We start from the raw sequence: 22,895 nt of genomic DNA, 5'->3' as shown, positions 1-22,895 counted from the left end.
GGCTTTCAGTCAACTTGATTTTTCTATTTCAAGCATCCTCTCAGCATCAAAAAAAGGAACCGACATGAAAGCAGGTAAACACAGGACGACGCTCGAGAGAGAGAGCAGTCTCTCCCTGAAAGGAAAATGTTGTGGCAGAAAATGTAAGTCAGAACGATTTTCAAATCAGCTCAGAATGATTTCTCTTATATCAAAGACCTGGGAGAATAAACTTCTTTCTCACCCTCTTGTTCCCCTTCCCTGGGGGCACATCCATGCCTCTGTTTAACAAATGACGACTGCGGAATACATCTGCAGTTTCGAGAAGTGCTTTATAACCTACCTGAGGCTGAGCAACATCTTGGGGAGAAGCCGGATGCAGAGAGAGAAGAGAGGGAGAAAGTGGCGGGGCTAGGAGGGGGGATGGGGCTTCCCTGATAGCTCAGTTGGTAAAGAATCCCCCTGCAATGCAGGAGACCCTGGTTTGATTCCTGGGTTGGGAAGATCCCCTGGAGAAGGGACAGGCTACCCACTCCAGTATCCTTGGGCTTCCCTGGTGGCTCATCTGGGAAAGAATCTGCCTGCAATGCGGGAGAACTGGGTTCAATCCCTGGGTTGGGAAGATCCCCCTGGAGAAGGGAAAGGCTACTCATTCCAGTATTCTGGCCTGGAGAATTTCATGGACTGTATAGTCCCTGGGGTCTCCAAAGAGTCGGATACGACCTTTCCTTTCACTTTTCACTTTCAGGAGCCGGGGAAGAGAGACAGGAGATTGCAGAGAGGGACAGAACGGGGGTGGTCCCAGAGGTTGAACTCATCTTTCTCCTTAAGCCTGGTTTGGGAGGGTGACCAAGTCAAGTGCTTTTCCCTGTAAGGGCAGGGAGAAAAAGAGAATAGCCACAGCCCTTCTTGGGGATACCAGCAGAAGGCGTGTGGCAGCTGGTGGTTTGGGTTTCAACATCCATCGCTGTCAACAGAGCTTTCGGCAGCTCCTCTTGGTCACCAGGGTCATTTTGAGTCCTCATTTTCTATTAGAGAGGGCTAATTTGGAAGCCGTTTGTAGAACGCACCACCATATGTTAGGCATTCAACAAACCGTCCCAGTTACAGGAGCCGAGCTGAGCGCGTGCGTAGCATCCAGGCTCTTTGACTCATTAACTCCAGTGGCCTCAAAGATAGCATGCACACATTTCTCCCTCCTCTAGCTTGTCACTGTGAAAGCTTAGAAGTGGCCAAGCAGAGGGCTGAGTGGAAAAACGGTGGGGCAATAATAATACGTTAAAACTCAACAGCACCTTCTGGCCAGCAAAGTGCTGTTGAGTAATTTATCACATTTGATCCGCTCAACAGCTCTAAGGGTCCTCCTTGTCTCGAAGCTGAGGTCACTCGGGTCCTGTCCTCTGGTCATAGGGAGAAGGAGATGGTACATTTTCCAGTACACTCCTGGGGCCATGCTGGGTGTTCTGGATACTCAATCAGGAATAGCTGAGTCTCCCTTTTTTTTTTTTTTCTTTTAATTTTTAGTTTATATTGGAACATAGTTGGTGAACAACATTGTCTTCATTTCAGGTGTACAGCAAACTGATTCTGCTCTACATAGACAGGCATCTACTCTTTTTCCAAATCTTTTCCTATTTAGGTCATTGCAGAATATTGAGCAGAGTTCCCTGAGCTATGCAGTAGGTGCTTGTTGATTATTTATTTTCAATATAGTGATGTGTACATGTCAATCCCAAACTCCCAATTTATCCCCCACACCAACCTTTCCCCACTGGTAACCATAAAATTTTCACTTCCAACATGTTTGTTTTCTGTGAACCTGTTTCTGTTTTTATAAATAAGTTCATTTGTATTATTTTTTTTTGATTCTACATATGAGCAATATCATATATTTGTCTTCCTCTGACATTTTTCACTTAGTCTGATCACCTTGGGATTCATCCATGTTGCTGCAAATGGCTTTATTTCAAGGCATATCTGAGTCTTCTGACACCAGCTCTAAATGGTCTTCATTTTTTTGGTTTCCACTTTGTGGGGAAATGTGGTCACTAACAAAGAGAATCTTCAAGGTCTCTCAAGAGTTTGAGGAGTCTGGTCCTGACACATCAGAAAAAAGACGTGTGTGCCTCACAGCACTCTGATTTTGGACCACACTCATGAAGGTTGCCTTACCACCATGATGGTGTTACGGGACCAGGGCAAGGCTCATATTTTATTGTCAGCTAGAAGGCCCAGTCAGTATTAAAGATTGCTTGGTATCCATAAGGCTTAAAGCCCCCATGCCTTAGTATTTACCACTCTGAATATTAAGATCCTTGGCATTGCAGCTTCTGTGAATTATGAATTACCTTGAATAGCTCTTTTAAAAAATCCTGTGTCTATTGTGTTAGCAGGTCTCTATAAATACTCAAGACATCTTGACTGTTCCCTTCTTTAGAGACTTAATTCTCCTGTCAGTGATATTAAAAGGCCTACAATGGCTGTTAAGGGCATTTACAAGAGAGGTTGATTAAATCTTTTCTATCATATTTCACTTTGGATATTGATGTCACGCACACAGTAAATGAATGGTTGCAAATGTCACTAACAGGCAGTGCTAAGATGACAAACAGTTTATAATTGGATTCAGTTAGTACTCAAAGGGTTTGAGTCCCAGAAGTACCGTGGACTTCCGGTCCATGGGAGTAGGGCACCCTCATCAGTAATTTTCTAAATGTGTCAGTCACTCCAATGTGCAGGCAAGGTTGAAAAGTGCCATGCTAAATCAGCCCATGCCAAAGAGTAACTAAATGGATAAAATCACTCTTACTTGTTTGCAGGGAGCGAGCTCCGCCCCTGGCAAAGGTCATGAGGAAGGAGGCTTGGCATACGCAAAGGCGGGATCAAGCCTCAGGAGTCTCCCTGGAAATTCTCGAGCAATCTACCCCCAAAACCAGAGTCTGCCTACTTTCTGCTTTGTGCTTTCACCTACACCTCTGACTTTACGGCGGGGGGGCTGTCCCCCACTACCTCTCTGAAAAAAGAGTTAGCTTACAGCTCCAGTTAATAATTCCTGGGTGTGACAGTGTTTCAACCTACAAACTCCCTTGGAAGTCCTCTAGCCTGCCTGAATAGGTTTTTCTGGCCACATGTGATTGCTCAGAGCCTCCAAACTGAGAGGCATGAGATGTTCTAAACTGTCTAAATACAGATTCCTTTGAGCAGTTAAAAGATTGATTAGAAATTGTATTGGTGAAGGGATTTTCACTTGTTGGGCCAATGTTTGCTGCTAAGTTTCCATATCCCTTATCTGCTGTGTCCCTGGCAGTGTATTGATTAATATAATTGGTGTAAGTAGTAGCTTTAATGTTTGTAACCTGGGACCCTTGAGTTAATTCTTTTTCTTGTTATAGCCCACCACACCTTTGCTCTGTACGAATGCAACTTTATCTAATGCTTTTTGGAGGCTGGCGCCTGACTTTAGAATAATCACCTTTAGAGAAAAAGGCCTCCGGGCCAGAAGATGATGCAAATCACCTAAACTTTTGCATATGATAAGTTTGCAGGAAGAAAGCCTGGCTTACTGCCTGACTCTACCCCTTCCCCCATTATCCTCTATGCATAACTTAAGGTATAAAAACTACTTTGGAAAAAAGTGCGGGCCTTGTTCACCGAAACTTGGTCTCACCATGTCGTTCTTTCTCTTACCTTCTGGCTGAATTATTCAGCCTCTTTTCTCCACTGAATTTCCTCACTGAGCTATCCTCATTCTATTACTCTTTATATCCTTAATTAACGTTTAATTAAGCAATTGTTTCCTGATCCTCGCCGCCGCCGTCCCCGCTTCGAATTCCCTGGATCCACCGGGGCTGGACCCCGGCACTTGTTCTTTATCTGACCTTAACAACTAAAACAACTAAATTACAGTGTGTTGGGCCCCTGACTAGAGTCTATTTTAAAGCTGTATCTACTAAGGTGGGCTTTTCAGTCCAAGATGCACGTGGAATCACCTGATGAACTTCCAGAGGAACAGAAATCAGAGATAAGAGCTAAACGTCTGGATTCAGGGGGGCTGTGCAGGGGTCTAGGCATACGCATTTATCAAATGCTCCAAAGGCAGTTCCAGTGAAGAGCTGGCATTAAAAACCATGGGTTCATCAAGACATCTTGAGAGGAAAGCATGCCAGTTTTAGGTGAGATGGTCTTGAAGTAAGAACCAGATGCCAGACACAGTTTATTTACAGAAACCTCAATGATTCAAGGGCCAGGCAGACATGTATTGTGTGGGTGGATGGCTTCTCATGGCTTGCTGATTAAGCTCTGGACATTGATTATGATAAACATGTTGACTGGAGATCATTTGACAGAGCGTTATGTACAATTAATAAATTGTGTCCTGTGTAATATTAATCATTTTACTTCATGAATATGTGTATTGTCTAGGACTTACTGTATTTTGATTATGTAATATCTTATGTAATATCAATAAACCAATGCACATGCTTATATATATTAAAAAACAAACAAACTGTGGGACTAGGCTTTGGTTCACAGCCAGGGCCAATTTTTGGCTCCCTATGGTGCATCTGGAAATGTTAGGAGACATTTTTGTTTGTCACAACTGGGGAGGGGGGAGGAAGGTACCGGCATCTAGTGAGTGGAGACCTGGAATATTGCCCAAAACCCTATAGTCCACAGGACAGTCCACAGCAAAGAAGTGGACCGAAATATTGAGAGAGTGGCTCTGAGAATGGTCTTACTAAGGTGTCACATTCATCATGTGCATACTTTAAAGTATCAGTAAAGTCTGTGCTTATATCAGGATATTATGAAATTACAAATTTTTTTTATGTAAAGTGAACCCAAACTAGGTCAAAAGACAAAAGAGGACAAAACAAAATAGCCCAAACACTGTCAAAAGTCCACCCAATTCTATTTTGGTTTGTGAACTAAAACACTGAATAGACACTGATGATCAGTGTTTTGACAGGCTTGTTTATGCAGCATTTTGACAGCATTTATTTAGACTTCATTGGGCATTCTTGAAATGGCATTGGGCAGTATAAAGCTGTTCAAAAGCTATCTTGTAGAATACAGGATTATTTAAATCTCAGGTAGCTTGACTATTTCTTTTTCTTTTTGCCAGTGGATTTTAGAAAATGAAGCTAGAAGCTCATGGGCAACTTGCTATGTGAAAGTTTATACCCTGATCTGGAACACCTGTAGCTGGAGTAATTTAATCTAAATTTTTACTTGCTACTAATCAAGAATTAAGTGTCTAGTTCTAGGCTAGAAGTCCATACAGATTTCAGAGTGAAAGTATTAAGTGTTGCATTAACTCTCCATCCTTGTTAGCCATTGTTTGATCCCCCAGGGAATCTTTGTTCTCTAAGATGCTTCATCTATGCAAATATGACAAACCTTGCTATCGATCTCGCTGCTCCCCAGCGCAGACTGAATCACATAAAGCAGCGCGTCCGTGAGCCCGTCACACTCCCGCATTCTCCTGCGGGCCTCCTCTCCGGCTGAACTAACATTCCTGCAAAGCAAAAGGATGTATCAGCACCATTCACAGTGGCCACCGAAAGAACGTTCTTCCATGCCCACCTCTTCTCGTTTGTTTTTCTTTAGTCTGCGACATATAGCATGTGGGATCTTAGTACCATGACCAGAAATCCAATCCATGCCCCTTGCTTTGGGAGGCCAGAGTCTTAACCACTGGATCACCAGGGAAGTCCCTTCCTCTCAAAGTTTTAATAAAAACACTTTGCTAGCCTTTCAGAAGGTTTACCAAGAATGTAGTTTTAATGAGGGGAGAATGGCCTCTACAAAAGGATTCTAGAATTGGATGAGCCACAGATATCTGCCATCAAAACAGGGAATGCAGAATTCCGAACACGTGATCCGTGAGAGTCCTGTGACCACTAAGAAAGGAGACTTTGTAAAAGTCTTCAAGGTCTGCTTCTGTTACAATCGACGAGGGAATAAGAAGCTCTTTGATTCAAAGGGCTGTTCTTCTTTGAAAAGTTTGAAATACTTTTCAAAGACAAAGTTTCCAACTTACTGACATATCTTAGAGGTCTAATTTCACCTCTCTCAAAAAATATATCTATCTGGGCCCTGACAGAGGGAAACTCTAGAAGTCTACTCTAAGGACACAGAGATTTCTCTGAGAATTTAGTCATCAGAATACCCATGGCACCTTTTATGTAGGAGTGGCCCAAGCTCCTTCCTACAATGGCACAAGCTGAGCTAAAGGCAACAGAAGGGGCCTCTTTAATGGAATGCACAGCTGGGAGGGGAGTGAACTTCCAGACCCACAAAAGACATCAGATGATCCAGACAAAGGTGAATCTCCTGAGTGCTTTTATTACCCCACCACCTGAGACGGCCTTCTTCCTCTCCCAACCACGGCCAGGATTTGGTTCTAGCAGAAAACTTGCAGGGCTTCCCAGGTGGCGCTAGTGGTAAAGAACCTTCCTGCCAAAGCAGGAGACATTAAGACGAGGGTCCAATCCCTGGGTCGGGAATATCCCCTGAAGGAGGGCATGGCAACTCACTCCAGTGTTCTTGCCTGGAGAGCCCTATGGACAGGGAAGCCTGGAAGTCCATAGGGTCACAAAATGTCAGACACAACGGAAGTGATGCAAGCACAGAGAACTTTTGCAGCAACTGATTTACAGACAGTACAGCCTACTGGAGGGAGGCTGGAGGAGGTGAGGAAATGAAAGGTACAAAGAGGCTGAAAAGTTTAGGAACTGTGGGAAAGGGTGATGAAAAGAGATAATGATCCAGGCAAGGCAATAATTCTCAAGCTATGTAGCATTAGAATCGCCTGGAGGGTGTGTTCATGTAGTCAGTTGGGCCCCACGTTGGCATCGTAGGTGGAGTTGGATAATTTGCATATTTGGTGATGCTGACATTGCAGATCTACACTAAACTAGAGCTGTAACGGGGAAGAGTCAGTTTTGACTCATCCGTGCTAGATATGTTTCTTTGAATTTAACCCTGTGTTTTTTTTTGCGGGGGGAGGGCATTTTTTGTTATTGTAATCATACACGATGGCCTGCCTCTGAGAGTGGGGTGCTTTGCCTGTTAAGCCAAAGTGCCTTTGTTTAGAATCTTGTCCACCTGTAGGTGGCTGGAAGAAAGTAAAAAACACATTTCCCCTGCCCGAGGCTTGCCACTGTAGGAGATATTTGCAAGATTAATGGCCTTTTTTTACTTTATTTCCTCGCCTCCCCCCATCTCTGATTTATAAAAGAACCTGGCATCCAGACTCTGGCAAGATGGTTATTTTGAGACCTTAGTCTGCCATTTTCTCGGTCAGCTGGCTTTCCAGATGAAGCTGTATTCCTTGCCTCAACACCTCCTCTCTCAGATTCACTGGCCTTTCCTGCCGTGAGCAGGGAGAGCTTAGACTCGGTAACAGCGTTACTTCTAGTTCTAGGGGTGGGGCTGGAGTTTGGTTGGGGAGGGTACTGTTCTTTTCTGGAGCCTGCCATGTGGCAGATTCTAAGAGTCTGTGGCCACAGGAGTAGCTGAACAGAATGAATCTCCGAACCCATGCTATAATTGACACAACTATTCTCATTTCATTTCCCAACATCCTTCCCTGTTACATTTCGTTGTGTTTTACAGATGAGAAAGGCAGGCTCAGATGGGGTGTCCAAGTTCCCACAGGTAGTAAAAGTGGAGACGTCAGAACAAAACCCAGGTCTGTGAAGGAGAGAAAAGCAAGGGGCTTCGAGTTCGATGTACAACATGGACTACATTTTTTAGGAATTAAATAAAAATAAAATATATTTAATTTCAAAAGGCTACTGAACATTCATGCTTTCTTTAATATCTAAAAAGTTCTGCAGACATGTTTAAAGAGGATCTATCAGGGTTTTAACGTAACACCACTGGGAAAGGTTATTCAATGAAAATTAGAAATTTTGGCATTTGCTGATCTTAAAATATAACCAAAACTCCTCAGTGCCTCAGACAATGTAACTGAGCATATGTAGGCAGCATTTTTACATAAAGTGTTGGAGATTCCACCTTGGGATGGCCAACACTTTCCTGGCAGCATCCCTGGGAGGGAGGAAGACATCTTTCTGTGAAAGAAGAAGTGGTGACAGGCACATTGGTATTATTATTAAAAGGACGGCCTTTGCAGGAGAGCATTTTTAGATCCAGAAGTGATTTTCACCACATGGAGTTCTGATGCTGTTAGAGCCCAGTCAGACCTCTTTGGTCAGAAAAGTGCTGAGTGCAATGAATGTCTGCCTTTTCCTACTTTGATGAGATCACGTTTCCAAAGACAGAATGACAGAAAGTTAAACTAGAAAGGACTGTAGAGACAGGCAGCTCATGTGCAGCTTAGTCTCAAACACCCCTGCCCCTTTTCCTTACCCATGAATACTCAGTCTTACCTTGGAGTAGCTTTACAACGGGGATGGCTGCCTCCTAAGTCACAAATAAGCATCACTATGATCAGCCCTGTTTTCACTGGTCATCAATGAATGGGCAGGGCCAACCAATGGGAAAGATCAAGAATTAACAACTTTCTCAACATCATACCTTTTCAATACTAATTTTGTTTGAGTTTCTGTTTGATTTTAGTCCAGTCTCTGCCAAAAATTTTAAAGTTATTAACAGTCTACAATAAGAAAATGTGTAATATACTGAGAAATGAGAAAGACTAATGAGGTCCCAAGAGGGATAAGGAAGTGATTAGGACACACGCCTAAATCTCCCCCCACCCCCTCTCCAGTGACGCAGGGTGGGCGGGTGGGCGGGAAGGTACGACAGCACCTGCAGTAGGATGAGGCATCATATATGTTAATATTTTTAAGTGCACTGAGGTGTGAACATGTCTCTCTTTCAATGGCTAAGAGCATCCTACAAGCCTTTGGGGTTGGGTTTCCACTTTTATTCCTGAATGAGTGAGACATTTCAGATTACCTTCAATTTTTACCCCCCTGCTCCAACACGAAACTTATTGTACTTGTGCATTTCGCTCTTTAAAAATGAAAATTCCAATAACCTTGTGTGTTGGTCAGTGGTTGTAGTTATGGTCCTATATAAGTGACTGCATAAGAGTCTCATAAACAGCCAGTGTCCAGCCTACAAAGTTCCTCCCCTCCTGCTGTACTTAAACCATCTTCTACTCATTTTGAGGGAGGTGATTTCCATGTCTGACTAGAAGCTGGTGCAGCAAAATTTCTATGCATAAAAGTTAATACTGAAACAAAGCCTTGTAGATATTTTGTTTAAAAAAAGCACAAGGATATTGTAATATCTATTTCTTAGAAATAATCAGTATAATCTTGATCGAGTTGTCAGTTGATATAGTCCCTTGGACTGCAAGGAGATCCAACCAGTCCATCCTAAAGGAAATCAGTCCTGAATATTCATTGGAAGGACTGATGTTGAAGCTGAAACTCCAATGCTTTGGCCACCTGATGTAAAGAGCTGACTCATTTGAAAATACCCTGATGCTGGGAAAGATTGAAGGGGATGAGAGAGGGGAGGAGAAGGGGATGATAGAGGATGAGCTGGTTGGATGGTATCACCGACTCAATGGACATGAGTTTGAGTAGACTCCGGGAGTTGGTGATGGACAGGGAGGCCTGGCGTGCTGCAGTCCATGGGGTCACAAAGAGTCGGATACGACTGAGTGACTGAACTGAACTGAACATAATTTGGAAATTTCTGCTTAAAGCAGATTCTATAATCTTTTCATCTCTCTTCTTTTCTCCACCCAGCCTGATCCTTGGCATTTATAACTGGCCTCCACTGAGGGTCCTCTCATACCTGGCCCACCTCAAACCCCCTGAACCCTGGGTTCCATCCCTGTTAAAATTCCTTACCATCCTTCCTACAGCCCCACACAACTCTGGACTGTTGAGCACCAGGCAATTTTGTCTCATCTCCCAGTTTATTATTAGCAGAGCCCAGACGCTGGGTCTCTGCAGAATCTGGGCTGGGTTCCTGAAACTCTATACAAGTGTGAAGAGGGGCACGGGGCCACCAGAGGGCTTCAGAGAGCAGAGCTGAGATCACTTCAAGGAACACAGGTAGTCTGGAGGCAAAACGGAAATATGAAGCTGCGCACTGTCCTGATGCCAGCCCAGCAGGACAGGCATGGGGAGAGGCAGAATCCACAGAGCCGACAGCACAGACCTGATGTTCAAGCTGCTCCCTCCCTGATGTGGGGGAGGCGGGGGGGGCACATTCTCCACATTGAGCTGCTGGCAGCCCAGGTGGGGTGCTCTGAGTGCCAGGCAGCGTAGCACCAGACCCTCTCCTCCTACCTGGTGTAGATCAGCACTAGCAGGCAGGTAAACACTTAGGACGTTTGGCCTCCCCTGCACCTGCCTGGTGAACTCGTCTTTCTAGAAGCATTTCCTTCTAGTGTTGCCTTTTTCTGACATCTCACCCAGAGAGCAGAACCAAGGATGACAGAATAAGTCCCTGGCTTTGAAACCTTGCAACTGGGATTTGCTGGGCTGGGTTTCCAAGCTGCTTTGGCCCAGCACTCTATTTTCCACGTCTCTGTTTCTGGAAGTGGAATGTCTATAACTATTACCCCGTGCCTGTTCCAACGCTGTATGTTGGGGGCAAATAAGCTGTTTCTTTAGAATCATAGGTTCACAGGTGGAGGGGAACTCTTCCCCAGCAGCTACACTTTATGGGTCACTGATGCACTTCATGGGTACTCATCTACACCTGATTAGATGCTTCTGATTTTGAACTTTTGAGCTGAAGAGATTTAGGACCTTAAGTTGATGGTATAATTGGGATGAAAAGACATGGGGTGGATGTGGATCTTTGGGGACCAGAGGGTGGACTGGGGTGGACCAAATAATAGCCCCCAAAGATGTCTGTGTCCTAATCCCTGGAAACTAAATGGATTACTTTACATGGAAAAAGGGACTTTGCAGATGGAATTAAGGTTATAGACTTTAAAATAGGGAGCCTGTCCTGGATGATCTCTATGGACCCAGTCTGATCACATGAACCTTATAAGCGGAGAACATTCTCTAGCTGGAGTCAGAGAGATCCCAGCAGGAGAACTCAACTCCATCTCTGGTGCTGGTTCTGATGTATACGGACCACATGCAAAGGTGAAAGAGAGAGGAAGCTGGCTCCTAGCTGACAGCTGGCAAGGAGACAGACACCTCAGTCCAACAGCCACAAGGAACTCGATTCTGGCAACAACCTGAAGGAGCTTGGAAGCAGGCCCTCCCAAGAACCATTAGTAAGGAACATAACCCTGATAACACCTTGATTTTAAGTTAGTAAAACCAGCATTAGATTTTCAACCCATAGAAAATGTAAGATAATAAATTTTGTTGTTCTAAGTCACTAAGCTTGTAGTAATTTGTTACAGCAGCAATAAGAAACTAACACACAGCGTTTGGCTTGTTTGACTCAAGGGTAAATGGAATTCTTCTCAACACCATCCCTAAAATGTTCACACACAGACACACACCCCTTCCCTTTGTTGCTGTTCATGGACTGCAGCACACTAGACTCCTCTGTCCTCCACTATCTCCTGGAGTTTGCTCAAATTCATATCTATCAAGACGATGATGTCATCCAACCATCTCATCCTATGTCACCTCCTTCTCCTCCTGCTCCAAATCTTTCCCAATATCAGGATCTTTTCCAATGAGTTGGCTCTTTGCATCAGATGACCAAAGTATTGGAGCTTCAGCTTCAGCATCAGTTCTTCCAATGAATATGCAGAGTTGATTTCCTTTAGGATTGACTGGTTTGATCTCCTTGCAGTCCAAGGGACTCTAAAGAGTCTTCTCCAGCAGCACAATTCAAAAGCATCAATACTTCAGCACTCAGCCTTCCTTATGGTTCCTTCCCTAGAAAACTGTTTATCTGCAGTGGGCTCATGCAAGCTTTAGGAAGGTATTTCCAGATGATCAAATAATTGTATAGACTTGATTAAGACCCAAATAAGCCATGTATAAGAAAATAAAAATTATGCCTATTGGGGTGAGGTGCTACCCTTGACTGTGCAAGATCAGGAGATAGTCTATGTAACTCAGAGCATACTAAGGCCCTCTTCACAGGAAATACTGATGGGATAGGATGATGCACGTTTTGAGGCAGAAGTATGCTGCTTTAATTTATTTTGCCCCCTTGCTGAGCTGATTAAACACAAGAGTGCCACCAGGTCAGTGGTCATCTTGGCCCAGCTTGCTCTCCTGCTTGGTTGACATCCTTCACTTCTTCTAGTCCTCTTTCTGGCAGAAGCGGCCCCCCAAACCTCAGTCTTTACAGCTTCTAGGGAACAGAGTGCTGTGGCTGGTACTCAGCACTGCGTGGGAAATGAGTGGACTGTAGGGAGAGAAATGAGTCAGCTTCTCAGCTCTGCTTGAGTGAAGTCTGTACTGCAGCCTCGTTGCTTTAAATGAATTCCCAGAACATCATCTGAAATGCTAACCCTAAGTACCAAATGGTAGGAACCGCATGAGGAATAGCCTCACCTCCATAAACTTTTATTGGGTACGAATAATGGGAGGTTGAATTTACTTGAAAAGCTTTTGACTTCTCTGTCTACATATGTTTTTAAAGTGGGTACTTCATTATAGTCAAGTCAGAACAATTTCCAGAGAAATCAATTTCCCTTTTAAAAAAAAAAATTTTTTTTTTTAAGATTAACCGAGTCCTGCTGCTTGGATTCCTGCTATGCAACTTGCAGTCGTCTCCCAAGGAAGGCAATTTCTTTATAAGTCAGGACACTGATGGCTTGGAAATTGCTTTGCTGAGCTGCAGAAGCAGAATGCTTCAGTGGCCTAAAGACCAACTACCTCCTGTACTGGCAGTAAACCCCACTGCCATGCTGTGCCCTGTTGACACCCCCACCCCACCTATGAATGGAAACCAGCGAAGAGAGACAGAGGAGCCCCTCTGACGTGGACTATTCCATGCTGTCCCTTTCCAGGACTACCCAGACACGTGCCTTCTGGAATCAGCCACACACCTCACTCACAGTTCCAAGGATGCCCAGAGCGGAACCAGAAATGCCTGAGTTAACAGACACCCTATTGCTGTCAAGGACTACCTAGGATCTCAGCTCCTCGATTCTAATTAAAATTGATGAACGCCACAGAGTTAAGTGCTCTATGCAATGTCTGCTCAAAGTTTCCCGTTGGGCTAAATTACAAGGAAATCACAGGGAAGAAAAGGGTGAAGGCTGCGTGACTAAATGGTGAACTGTGAGCCGAATTGTGCCTGTGATTCTTTGGGCTCCGTGAACACCCACAATTGTTTTCTAGCTTGTAACACTCGGGGCAGAAGCTGAGGCTCTAACTCGACTGCATCTCGAGTTTAGAGCAGTGTTGGGAAAAGACTCTGATGTTGGGAGGGATTGGGGGCAGGAGGAGAAGGGGACGACAGAGGATGAGATGGCTGGACGGCATCACTGACTTGATGGACGTGAGTCTGAGTGAACTCTGGGAGTTGGTGATGGACAGGGAGGCCTGGCATGCTGCGATTCATGGGGTCGCAAAGAGTCAGACACGACCGAGAGACTGAACTGAACGGTAGCCCAATCCCTTGGCTGTTGATGCCCACCTGCCCTGTATTCCACTAACTCTTGAAACATTTCACTAGGGTACGTTTGTGGTAGGCTCTTCTTTCTAGAGCATCGACTTCAAATCACGATGCATCTCATACTGGAGGCCCACACATCGCACCTCTGTCCTGGCACCTCAGCATCCTGTTAAGTCTTTGTATCACCATCACCACCACTGCACGGAGCATTTCCACAGAACAAAACCAAGAGCTGGCCAATGGCAGCTCTGCCTCGATTACAAATGCAAAAACAGCAAAAAGAAGATGTCATGGATCAACATGCAAGCGAAGTTCAAACATGATTGGAACAATGTTTTAAACATGAAAACAGTGTTTTCTTCTTTTTTATGCTAAACCAATCATTGACCAGCTCGATTTAAGGTACATCACAAAACCTGAGCTTTAAAACACATTAATATACTAATATACCAGGAAACTGGGAAGTAGAAAGCACAATATTCACTTCAGACAGCAGACAGCTTCCAGAAAAGTGACCATCATGGCTAAATAAATAATGAGTAATGCTGAGGCCATCCAATTCTGTGTATTTTGAGTCTTCTGTTTTCCAAGAAGTAGGAGAACAAAGCTGACTAATAAAGGATTGTAGGTAATTGGCTAGTTGCCTTTTAAATGTAAGATTGTGAGTTTGAAGACTTTCAAGATTTGGCATTATGTTCCAGATTATTAATAATTATTACGAAAACCACATTTCTAACTTGCATTCCAATTTATCTCTTAATTCCCCATAGGCAGTCAGGTAATCTTTCAGTTTATTTACCTACAGGAAATTTTAACAGATTGTACTTCAAAGACATATTAAAGCTGGGAATCCATGTGATTTTTTTAAAAGCTCCGTCACCTAGATGGTACATGTTCCTCAAGCTGCATTCCTTGTTTTCATAATTGTTTTGATCATGCATGGATACCATATTGAGTCACAATAACAACAATAAAAAAACTCAAAGCACTGAATGTCATCAGAGGCAAAGAAGTGCACTTACTCTGGGTCTTCCCTCTTCCTTCTGCTTCTAACCCCTCTGCTGCTGCTGCGTCGCTTCAGTCGTGTCCGACTCTGTGCGACCCCATAGACGGCAGCCAACCAGGCTTCCCCTCCCTGGGATTCTTCAGGCAAGAACGATAGAGTGGGTTGCCATTTCCTTCTCCAGTGCATGAAAGTGAAAAGTGAAAGTGAAGTCGCTCAGTCGTGTCCAACTCTAGCGACCCCATGAACTGCAGCCCACCAGGCTCCTCCATCCATGGGGTTTTCCAGGCAAGAGTACTGGAGTGGGGTGCCATTGCCTTCTCCGTCTAACCCCTCTATCTCAGTGCAATTCCCCAACCTCTCCCAAATATGGTTTTGCCCTGGGTATCTACTGTCAGACTGTTGCCATCAGCATTCCTCTAAGCTGAGGTCTCACTGTCCTTGTCCAGCAAGAGAAGGTTCAGTTCAGTTCAGTCCAGTTCAGTCTCTCAGTCGTGTCCGACTCTTTGCGACCCCATGAATCGCAGCACGCCAGGCCTCCCTGTCCATCACCAACTCCCGGAGTTCACTCAAACTCAAGTCCGTCGAGTCAGTGATGCCATCCAGCCATCTCATCCTCTGTCGTCCCCTTCTCCTCCTGCCCCCAATCCCTCCCAGCATCAGAGTCTTTTCCAATGAGTCAACTCTTCGCATGAGGTGGCCAAAGTACTGGAGTTTCAGCTTTAGCATCATTCCTTCCAAAGAACACCCAGGACTGATCTCCTTTAGAATGGACTGGTTGGATCTCCTTGCAGTCCAAGGGACTCAAGAGAAGGTTAAGTGCTCAGAAAAAGGGGCCACAGGATACAGAAGACAAAGCCCCTGTTACTTTGTTGCTCCAGGGCAGATGCCTGCTGGTAACCATCCCCTTCTGCTTTAAACATGTTTTTTGGTTTGTTTTCTTACACTTCTTTTTTGGAAAATGTCTCCTTAAATCTGTGGCCAAAATGCTAACAAAAATAGTCCCTATATCAAAACTGCTTAAGCCTCATGTCCAAATGGGAAGGAAGTGATTAAAAATAAAAATACATTTTCCCTTTAATCTCTTAAAATGTACCCATCTCTTCTAATTGCTATTTCATGGATTTAGAAGTTTTGATGACTCACTAGGCAGTCTTTTATTTGGGCAAAAGCGAAAGTGTTAGTTGCTCAATGGTGTCCGACTCTTTATGATCCTATGGACTGTAGCCCACCAGGCTTCTCTGTCCATGGGGTTCTCCAGGCAAGAATACTGGAGTTGGTAGCCACTTCCTTCTCCAGGGGATCGTCCTGACCCAGGGATCAAACCCGGGTCTCCTGCACTGCTGGCGGATTCTTTACCGTCTGAGCTACCAGGGAAGCCAAAGAACATGATAAATGATGCAAAGTCCAGACTGCAGTTAACTTGGCCAGGGATTACTATATAGTTCTAAGCTAACTGAAATGAACAAATAAGGCCAATGGTTGTTTGGCCAAAAATGAACTAAAACTACAGAAGGTGTCTCTGGACCACTCTCTCTTCTTCTTGTTTTAGAATGGAAATATCTAGTGTAGGAGTGGTGGGGATGAGGAAGGAGGAAAAACTCTAAGAATACATTATATAATTTGCGTAAGAAAAAAAACATACAGAAAATCCAGCAAAACTATGATCTCTTGCCTTTTAAGTTTTCTCTGAAAGGGAGAAGAGAATACATTTAATCTTATATATTGAAACATCTTTCAACTTCTGGGAAGAAATTTCTGAAGCACTTATTAAAAGAAAGGAGGAGTCAGCTTTTTAAAGATGGGTGCCAGTGTGGACTTTCAACTTCAGGCACTGGTCTTAATCACAATTAGGAATAGTGCTGGAAAAATCGGTATCGGAACTGTTCAAAGAAACTCGTTTAAAATCAAGTTTAATTGTCTGCTTCCATTATCATCATGGCTTTTTTCTTCTTGGTTGTGGGAGGGAGAAATTCTAAAGATGTCTGTTCATTAGCATATGATATCACTCATATGTGGAACCTAATTTTAAAAAATTACACAAATGAACTTCTTTACAAAACAGAAACAGACGTACAGATATCAAAAACTAAACTTACAGACAACGAAAAAGCTTTCCCTGAAGGGGAAATGGGCTGAGGCGACCAGATAAATCAGGAGCTGGGGATGAACACACACACACTACCATATATAAGACAGATAACCAACAAGGACCTCCTGTGTAGCACAGGGAACTCAACTCAGTGTTCTGTGATAACCTATATGAGAAAAGAACCTGAAACGGAATGAATATATGTATATGTATGGCGGGGTTTCCCAGGTGGCGCAGTGGTGAAGAACCCACCTGCCAGTGCAGGAGACGCAGGGGACGTGGGTTTGACCCCGGGGTCAGGAAGATCCCCTGGAGGAGGAAATGGCAACACACTCCAGTATTCTTGCCTGGAAAATTTCATGAACAGAGGTGCCTGGTGAGCTACAGTCCATGGGGTTGAAAAGAGACACAGCGGAGCTGTTGTGTATATGTATGACTGAATCACTTAGCTGCACACCTGAAACTAACACCACGTTGTAAATCAGCTATAAATAAAAGTCGCTCAGTCGTGTCTGACTCTTTGTGACCCCATGGCCTATACAGTCCATGGAATTCTCCAGGCCAGAATACTGGAGTGAGTTGCCATTTCCTTCTCCAGGGGATCTCCCCAACCCAGGGATCGAACCCGGGTCTCCTGCATTGCAGGCAGATTCTTTACCAACTGAGCTGTCAGGGAATCTAAAAAAAATTCAGCTATACTCCAATAAAATTTAAAAAAAAGAAAAACTTAAACAAACAAACAAAAAACCTCTTCAAGATGACTGCCCTCTCGTGGTTCAACCGAACCCTCAAACACTAATCCAGTCACTGCTGTGAAGGGGCTTTGCAGATGGAATTAAGTTACTAATCAGCTGACCTGAAGACAAGGCAATGATCCTGAGGCATCCTCCAGAATTCAGTGTAATCAAGTGAGCTCTTGAAAGCACAAGTGGGAGACAGAAAAGTCAGTCCGACAGATGCAGCTGAAGAGGGGCTGGGAGGGCTGAGGAAAGGTGAGGAGAGAGAACCTGAGCCTGCTGGCTCTGTGAGATGACGGAAGGGGGCCGCCCGCCAGGCCAGGTGGTGGCCTCTGTTAGCTGAGAACACCTCCCAGGCTCCAGCCAGCAAAGGGAGAGGCCCTCAGTCTATAGCTGCCAGGAACTGAATTTGGCCAGTGACCTGAAAGAGCCAGGAAGCAGGTCCTCCCTAGAGGGTCCTGATAAGAACCCACCTGCAGACACCTTGATTTTGGACTTGTGAGACTTGAAGCAAGAAAAACGAGCCAAGCTTCCCAGAATGCTGAGGTAGACCACTCTGAGATCATACGTTTGTGTTGATCCAAACCTCCTTTTGTGTTGTTCAGTGGTTAGGTTGGGTCCAGCTCTGTGACCCCATGAACTGCAGCATGCCAGGCTTCCCTGTCCTTCACCATCTCCAAGAGCTTGGTCAAACTCATGTCCACTGAGTCAGTGATGCCATCCAACCACCTCATCCTCTGTTGTTCCCTTCTCCTGCCCTCAGTCTTTCCCAGCATCAGGGTATTTTCCAATGAGTCTGCTCTTTGCATCAGGTAGCTAAAGTACTGGAGCTTCAGCTTCAGCATCAGTCCTTTCAGTGAATATTCAGAGTTGATTTCCTTCAGGATTGACTAGTTTGATCTCCTTTTAGTCCAAGGCACTCTCAAGAGTCTTCTCAAACACCACAATTTGAAAGCATATATTCTTTGGCGCTTAGTCTTCTTTATGGTCCAACTCTCACATCCATACATGACTGCTGGAAAAACCATAGCTTTGTGACTGTACAGACCTTTGTTGGCAAAGTGATGTCTCTGCTTTTAATATGCTATCTAGGTTTGTCATAGCTTTCCTTCCAAGGAGCAAACATCTTTTAATTTCATGGCTGTAGTCACTTGTCGGCAGTGATTTTAGAGTGCAAGAAAATAAAGCCTGTCACCGTTTCCGTTTTTTCCTGCATCTATTTGCCATGAAGTGATGAGACTGGATGCCATGATCTTAGTTTTTAGAATGTTGAGTTTTAAGTTGGCTTTTTCACTCTCCCCTTTTACCTTCATCAAGAGGCTCTTTAGTTCTTCACTTTCCACCATTAGGGTGGAAACCTGCATATCTGAGGTTTGTGGTAATTTGTTACAGCAGTGATAGTAAAACCACTTCATTTGCACATTCACAGAAAAAAATCATATTTTTCACTAATGTTCATTTTAGCATCTCTGCTAAATTATTTCAAAACTTTGAGACAAACCTTTTGCATCCTCCAGGGGAGGCACTTTAGATGTTTTGAATCATGAGATGCCATTGTTAGGATTTTTAGATGCCTCTTGCTGCAGGAATGGTAAGCTAAACACATCTCTCACCAACTCCAGGTAACCTCACGTGACTTTTCTTGGTTTACTACTACCAGATGGCTTGTCATCAGCATGAGTACAGGATAACGGTACCACTGGGTGCAAATTTCCTTTAACTGCTTTAGTGGTGAAGGGAGTAGCACTTTAAAAAAAATGAAAGAATTATAATGTTGCACAGAAAGGTCACACAGCAAAGACACTTTGAGCAGCCACAGAGCCTCATTAAAGGCAGCTCACAGGTTGGCGATGAAGAGTCTGGCTTTACTGTCTCTCCTCGTCACTTTAAATAAGCACTTCAATTGGAGGATCTCTTGCCTGTTACCATACTGGTGACATTCTCCTGATGCTGAACAAATGTTAAGGTTTTATTTAAAAACTGGACCCTTAACCAGCTCAGTGGCCACCCTCCACCATCGGCCCAGGGCACATCGTTGTCTGGGTTCACCGCTCTTTGTAAATGATAATGGTTCTCGGAATTCTGGCACAAGACACAGAAAATGACTTCATGGGGGAAGAATGTTAAGCCATCGATGATGTACCATGAAAATAATCTAGATAATACAATTTGGAAACACAAGCTTTTCTAAACACTCACTTTAATTCAATTACACTTATGATCAATCCTCTTGGATCTGCTAATGTGGGAAGGTTCTCACCAGCTAATTACTAAGGAAAAAAGTTACAGAAAAGATAGAATGATTCTGAAACAGAAGGAAGGTGGGCAGGGCACCACATTTAAAAGAATGACAGACCATGGGACACAAGACAAGTGGTTAGAACCAACCAGGTCCAAGACGGCAGTCGAGTCGACTTCCTCTAGAAGTACCTGGAGCCTCAGTGTACGCTCACTGTAAAACATCACCTTGCTGATGGACACACGTACGGTGCCATGACAGTCCAAGGCCAGCCATAAAAAGTGAGAGAGCGGGCAGTGGCCCAGTTCCTAGAAATCTCCACTACCTCCTCCCAACAAACAGCTAGAACACCCCTCCCACTTAATAGCCCATGAAATTACCCATTCCTATAAAATGTGACAATCCTGTGCCCTGACGCTGCTCCTGCTTCTAAGATGGACCACACTTTGCCGTGGAATACGTTTCTCTCTCAAAGAATCCACCTCTTACCTACCAGTTTGCCTCTCTCTGAATTCTTTCTGTCATGAGACATCAAGAACCTGAACTTCATTAAGTCCTGGGACCAGGTGTGAGCTCAGTTAAAAGACTGTGGATTCACATCCCAATCTGAGTTACAAGGTTTCAACTCCATTTTTTCTGCAAAAGGGAAATAGGTAGGGGAATCCTTCTATATTATAGAAAATCACCACCTGTTGGATCAGTAGACCCAGGGATCAAATCCAGTATTTCCAATAATCCAATAATCCCCTAAAATTCCCTCAGAGACACAATGGACTGCTTTAGTTTTAATCACAAATACTCACCATAGAGCATTTTTTATAGCACATGCCCAAAATCAAATATACAGTTTATTCCAATGCCAAAGCAATTTAGAACTGCTGCAGGCTTAAAGTAATAGTTTCCTCTTTTTCTCCTACATGGACACACCTCAAGGATAGGGTGCCCATGACATACCCTCCCGTCAGCACTGGCCACTGGTGGTGTGGGAGCTGTGGACGGCTTTGGGTTACCAGCAGGTACAAGCCAGCCAGCCACAGCTACACCCCTGCTCTGCCTCTGGTCTGCAGCACAGTGGGTGGGCAGAGATACTTAATGTCTGCATCAGTGTTGATTATCTTTTTGTGCTTGGTTTCAATTCTGATTTCCCTCACCAGGGAGCCCCTGAATTATACTAGGGATGAACAGAATACGAAGAATGAGGATGACAATGAACCTTTGCAAGGTGTATTTGTGGTTACAGTGATCAAGAGGTGAAGGAGGAGGAAATCTTAAAAGCAAGGGGAAAAAAAACCAGATAAAAAGTAACGGAGAAAGAAAAGTAGTGCTAATTGGAACCTGTTTGCGGGGGGGGGACACTGGGGATGGGGGCAGGTTTCCTTACAGGTTATTTTGCTGTGCACCAAACACTTTAATTCTCTGGATAAATACAATGTGGATCACCCTTGAATCTTACCTTACCTGCACATCTACATTCAATCAGCCAGCACATCAATCAGCTCCAATATCAAAGCATCTTCAGAATCCTGCTCCATGGCCACTGCTGGGCCCACAGCACTGGCATCTCTTGTCTCTTAATCGGTCTCTCTGCTTCTGTCCTCATTCTGAAACCAAGCGGGACCCTGTGGGGCTCCTGTGCACAAAAGCCTTTCTATGTCCCCCAGTTTTCTTGTTTATAGCAAACAGGCTTCCTTCAGCCTTCAAGACCTTCTCTGAGTTCTAAAGGTGGGTTCAAACAGTTTCTGATTAGGGAAGAGAGGGGATGCAAAGGATTGGACATAACTGAGCTACTGAACTGAACTGGGGATGCAAAGACAAAGGCGGAGCAGCCAAGAAACAATAGTGTAGCCTTGGGGCAGGGTGCTGGTTCCCCTCAAGGGATGCACACAAAAATATCTTTGAGCTGTTTTGCAGAAACTAAAACCCTACCAGGTCAAAGAAGCCAACTGTATGCTGCCCACCAGAAGGTTAATGATGCTGACTCCCAATTACTCCACCACCAACTAGAAGGATGTCCACAAGCTGGTCATGCCCTCTGAACCATCATTATAAAGCTCCTCACCTCCCACTCCTGATTAGGACACAGCACACTTTTGTGGGCATTAGCCTGCTGTGGCCCCTCTTGGCTGGCAGAGCAAAAAAGCTCTTCTTTTCTGCTCCACCCAAAACTCTGCCTTTGAGATTCAATTTGGTACTGGTGTACAGAGATGGGATTTGGGTTACAATTCCCCCACATTTCAGGGAAGCTCCAGTGATTCTTCTAAGATGTACATCAGCGCACAAGTCCACCACTCTAAGACCTTCCACTGTACTCAGAGTCAGACTCGAGGTCCTGTTCACAGCATCTGCCTGGGAACTCCTCCTTCTTTGTCACTTGGCCAAGTGCTACTCATCTTTCCTTTTTTCACAGGGAGGCTTCCCTGCCCACTGCTCAGGTGAAACCCCTTTGTTCTATGCTCCTTCATTGAACACTTTCATAATTCTCACCCCATTTATATTACTTGCTTCCTGCCCCCTGGCATCTGGTTATGGTCATTCCACACTCTGGTCATGGAGCATCATGCTATCCTGGGGAAGAGCTAGAGGCTGGGCAGCTGGCCTACAAGAAGGGTGGCTGTGGGAAGGATGCCAGCGATGCGAGCTGACAAAGTGAACGCAAACTCTGATTAGGGATAGGAGGAACCAGACAGATGCCCTTGGCCAGCTGTGTCTGCACTCAGATGCATAGGCTGGCAGCAGGCAGTGCTCGGTGGTTCCACGTCTCCGCCCAGGGCAGATTTTGGTCTGTGGCTAAATCCGCATGGCTGATTGTGGTTGATTTCTTTGCTTGTCAAATGGGTGATAACTTTCTAGCACGGGAAGGAGACAGAAGGACTAAGTGACAGCAATGCTAATGTACTGTAGCCACAGAGAGGACATAAAAGTGGAAGCTTGCACCTAAAGCAGAGGCCAGCTGACCACTCCTCCTCCAGCCCTGGTCCATGGAGAGTTCAGTGACAGAGCAGGCCACATTCATTAAAGGAATTTCAGACAAGAGACTCTGCAGTTGGAGGCAGTGGGGATTCTTGAGGAGCCAGGGAGAAGGATGATCACAGGAGGAGGACACCCCAGGAATACCTTCACACCTATCTTCTAGAAGGTCCTGATTTCTATAATATAATGTCTGTGATTACTGGCATTCATTTGTAATGAATGAAAGTATTTTATGCTCTGAAAGTCAGTCTGGGGAGTAGAAAACCTTTGGTGTCAAATTTCAGCTCTGATATTATCAGCCTTGCCTTGGGCAACACATTTACGTTCTCT

At 44.6% G+C, this 22,895-nt stretch overlaps 1 protein-coding gene across 2 annotated transcripts in view; it reads right to left on the bottom strand.

Annotated features, from left to right (window-relative positions):
* The window catches only part of CTNND2 (catenin delta 2), a 1,100,621-nt gene that overhangs the window by 150,361 nt on the left and 927,365 nt on the right, over positions 1 to 22,895 (bottom strand). For both annotated transcript variants that reach the window (XM_061393866.1, XM_061393867.1), the window contains exon 13: positions 5,380 to 5,497. In XM_061393866.1, coding sequence (XP_061249850.1) covers positions 5,380 to 5,497 — 118 coding nt within the window. The remainder of the gene's footprint in view (positions 1 to 5,379; positions 5,498 to 22,895) is intronic.

This window comes from Bos javanicus, chromosome 20 (genome assembly GCF_032452875.1).
Source record: "Bos javanicus breed banteng chromosome 20, ARS-OSU_banteng_1.0, whole genome shotgun sequence".
NCBI classification, from domain to species: domain Eukaryota; kingdom Metazoa; phylum Chordata; class Mammalia; order Artiodactyla; family Bovidae; genus Bos; species Bos javanicus.
This window is presented reverse-complemented; position numbering and strand designations above follow the sequence as displayed.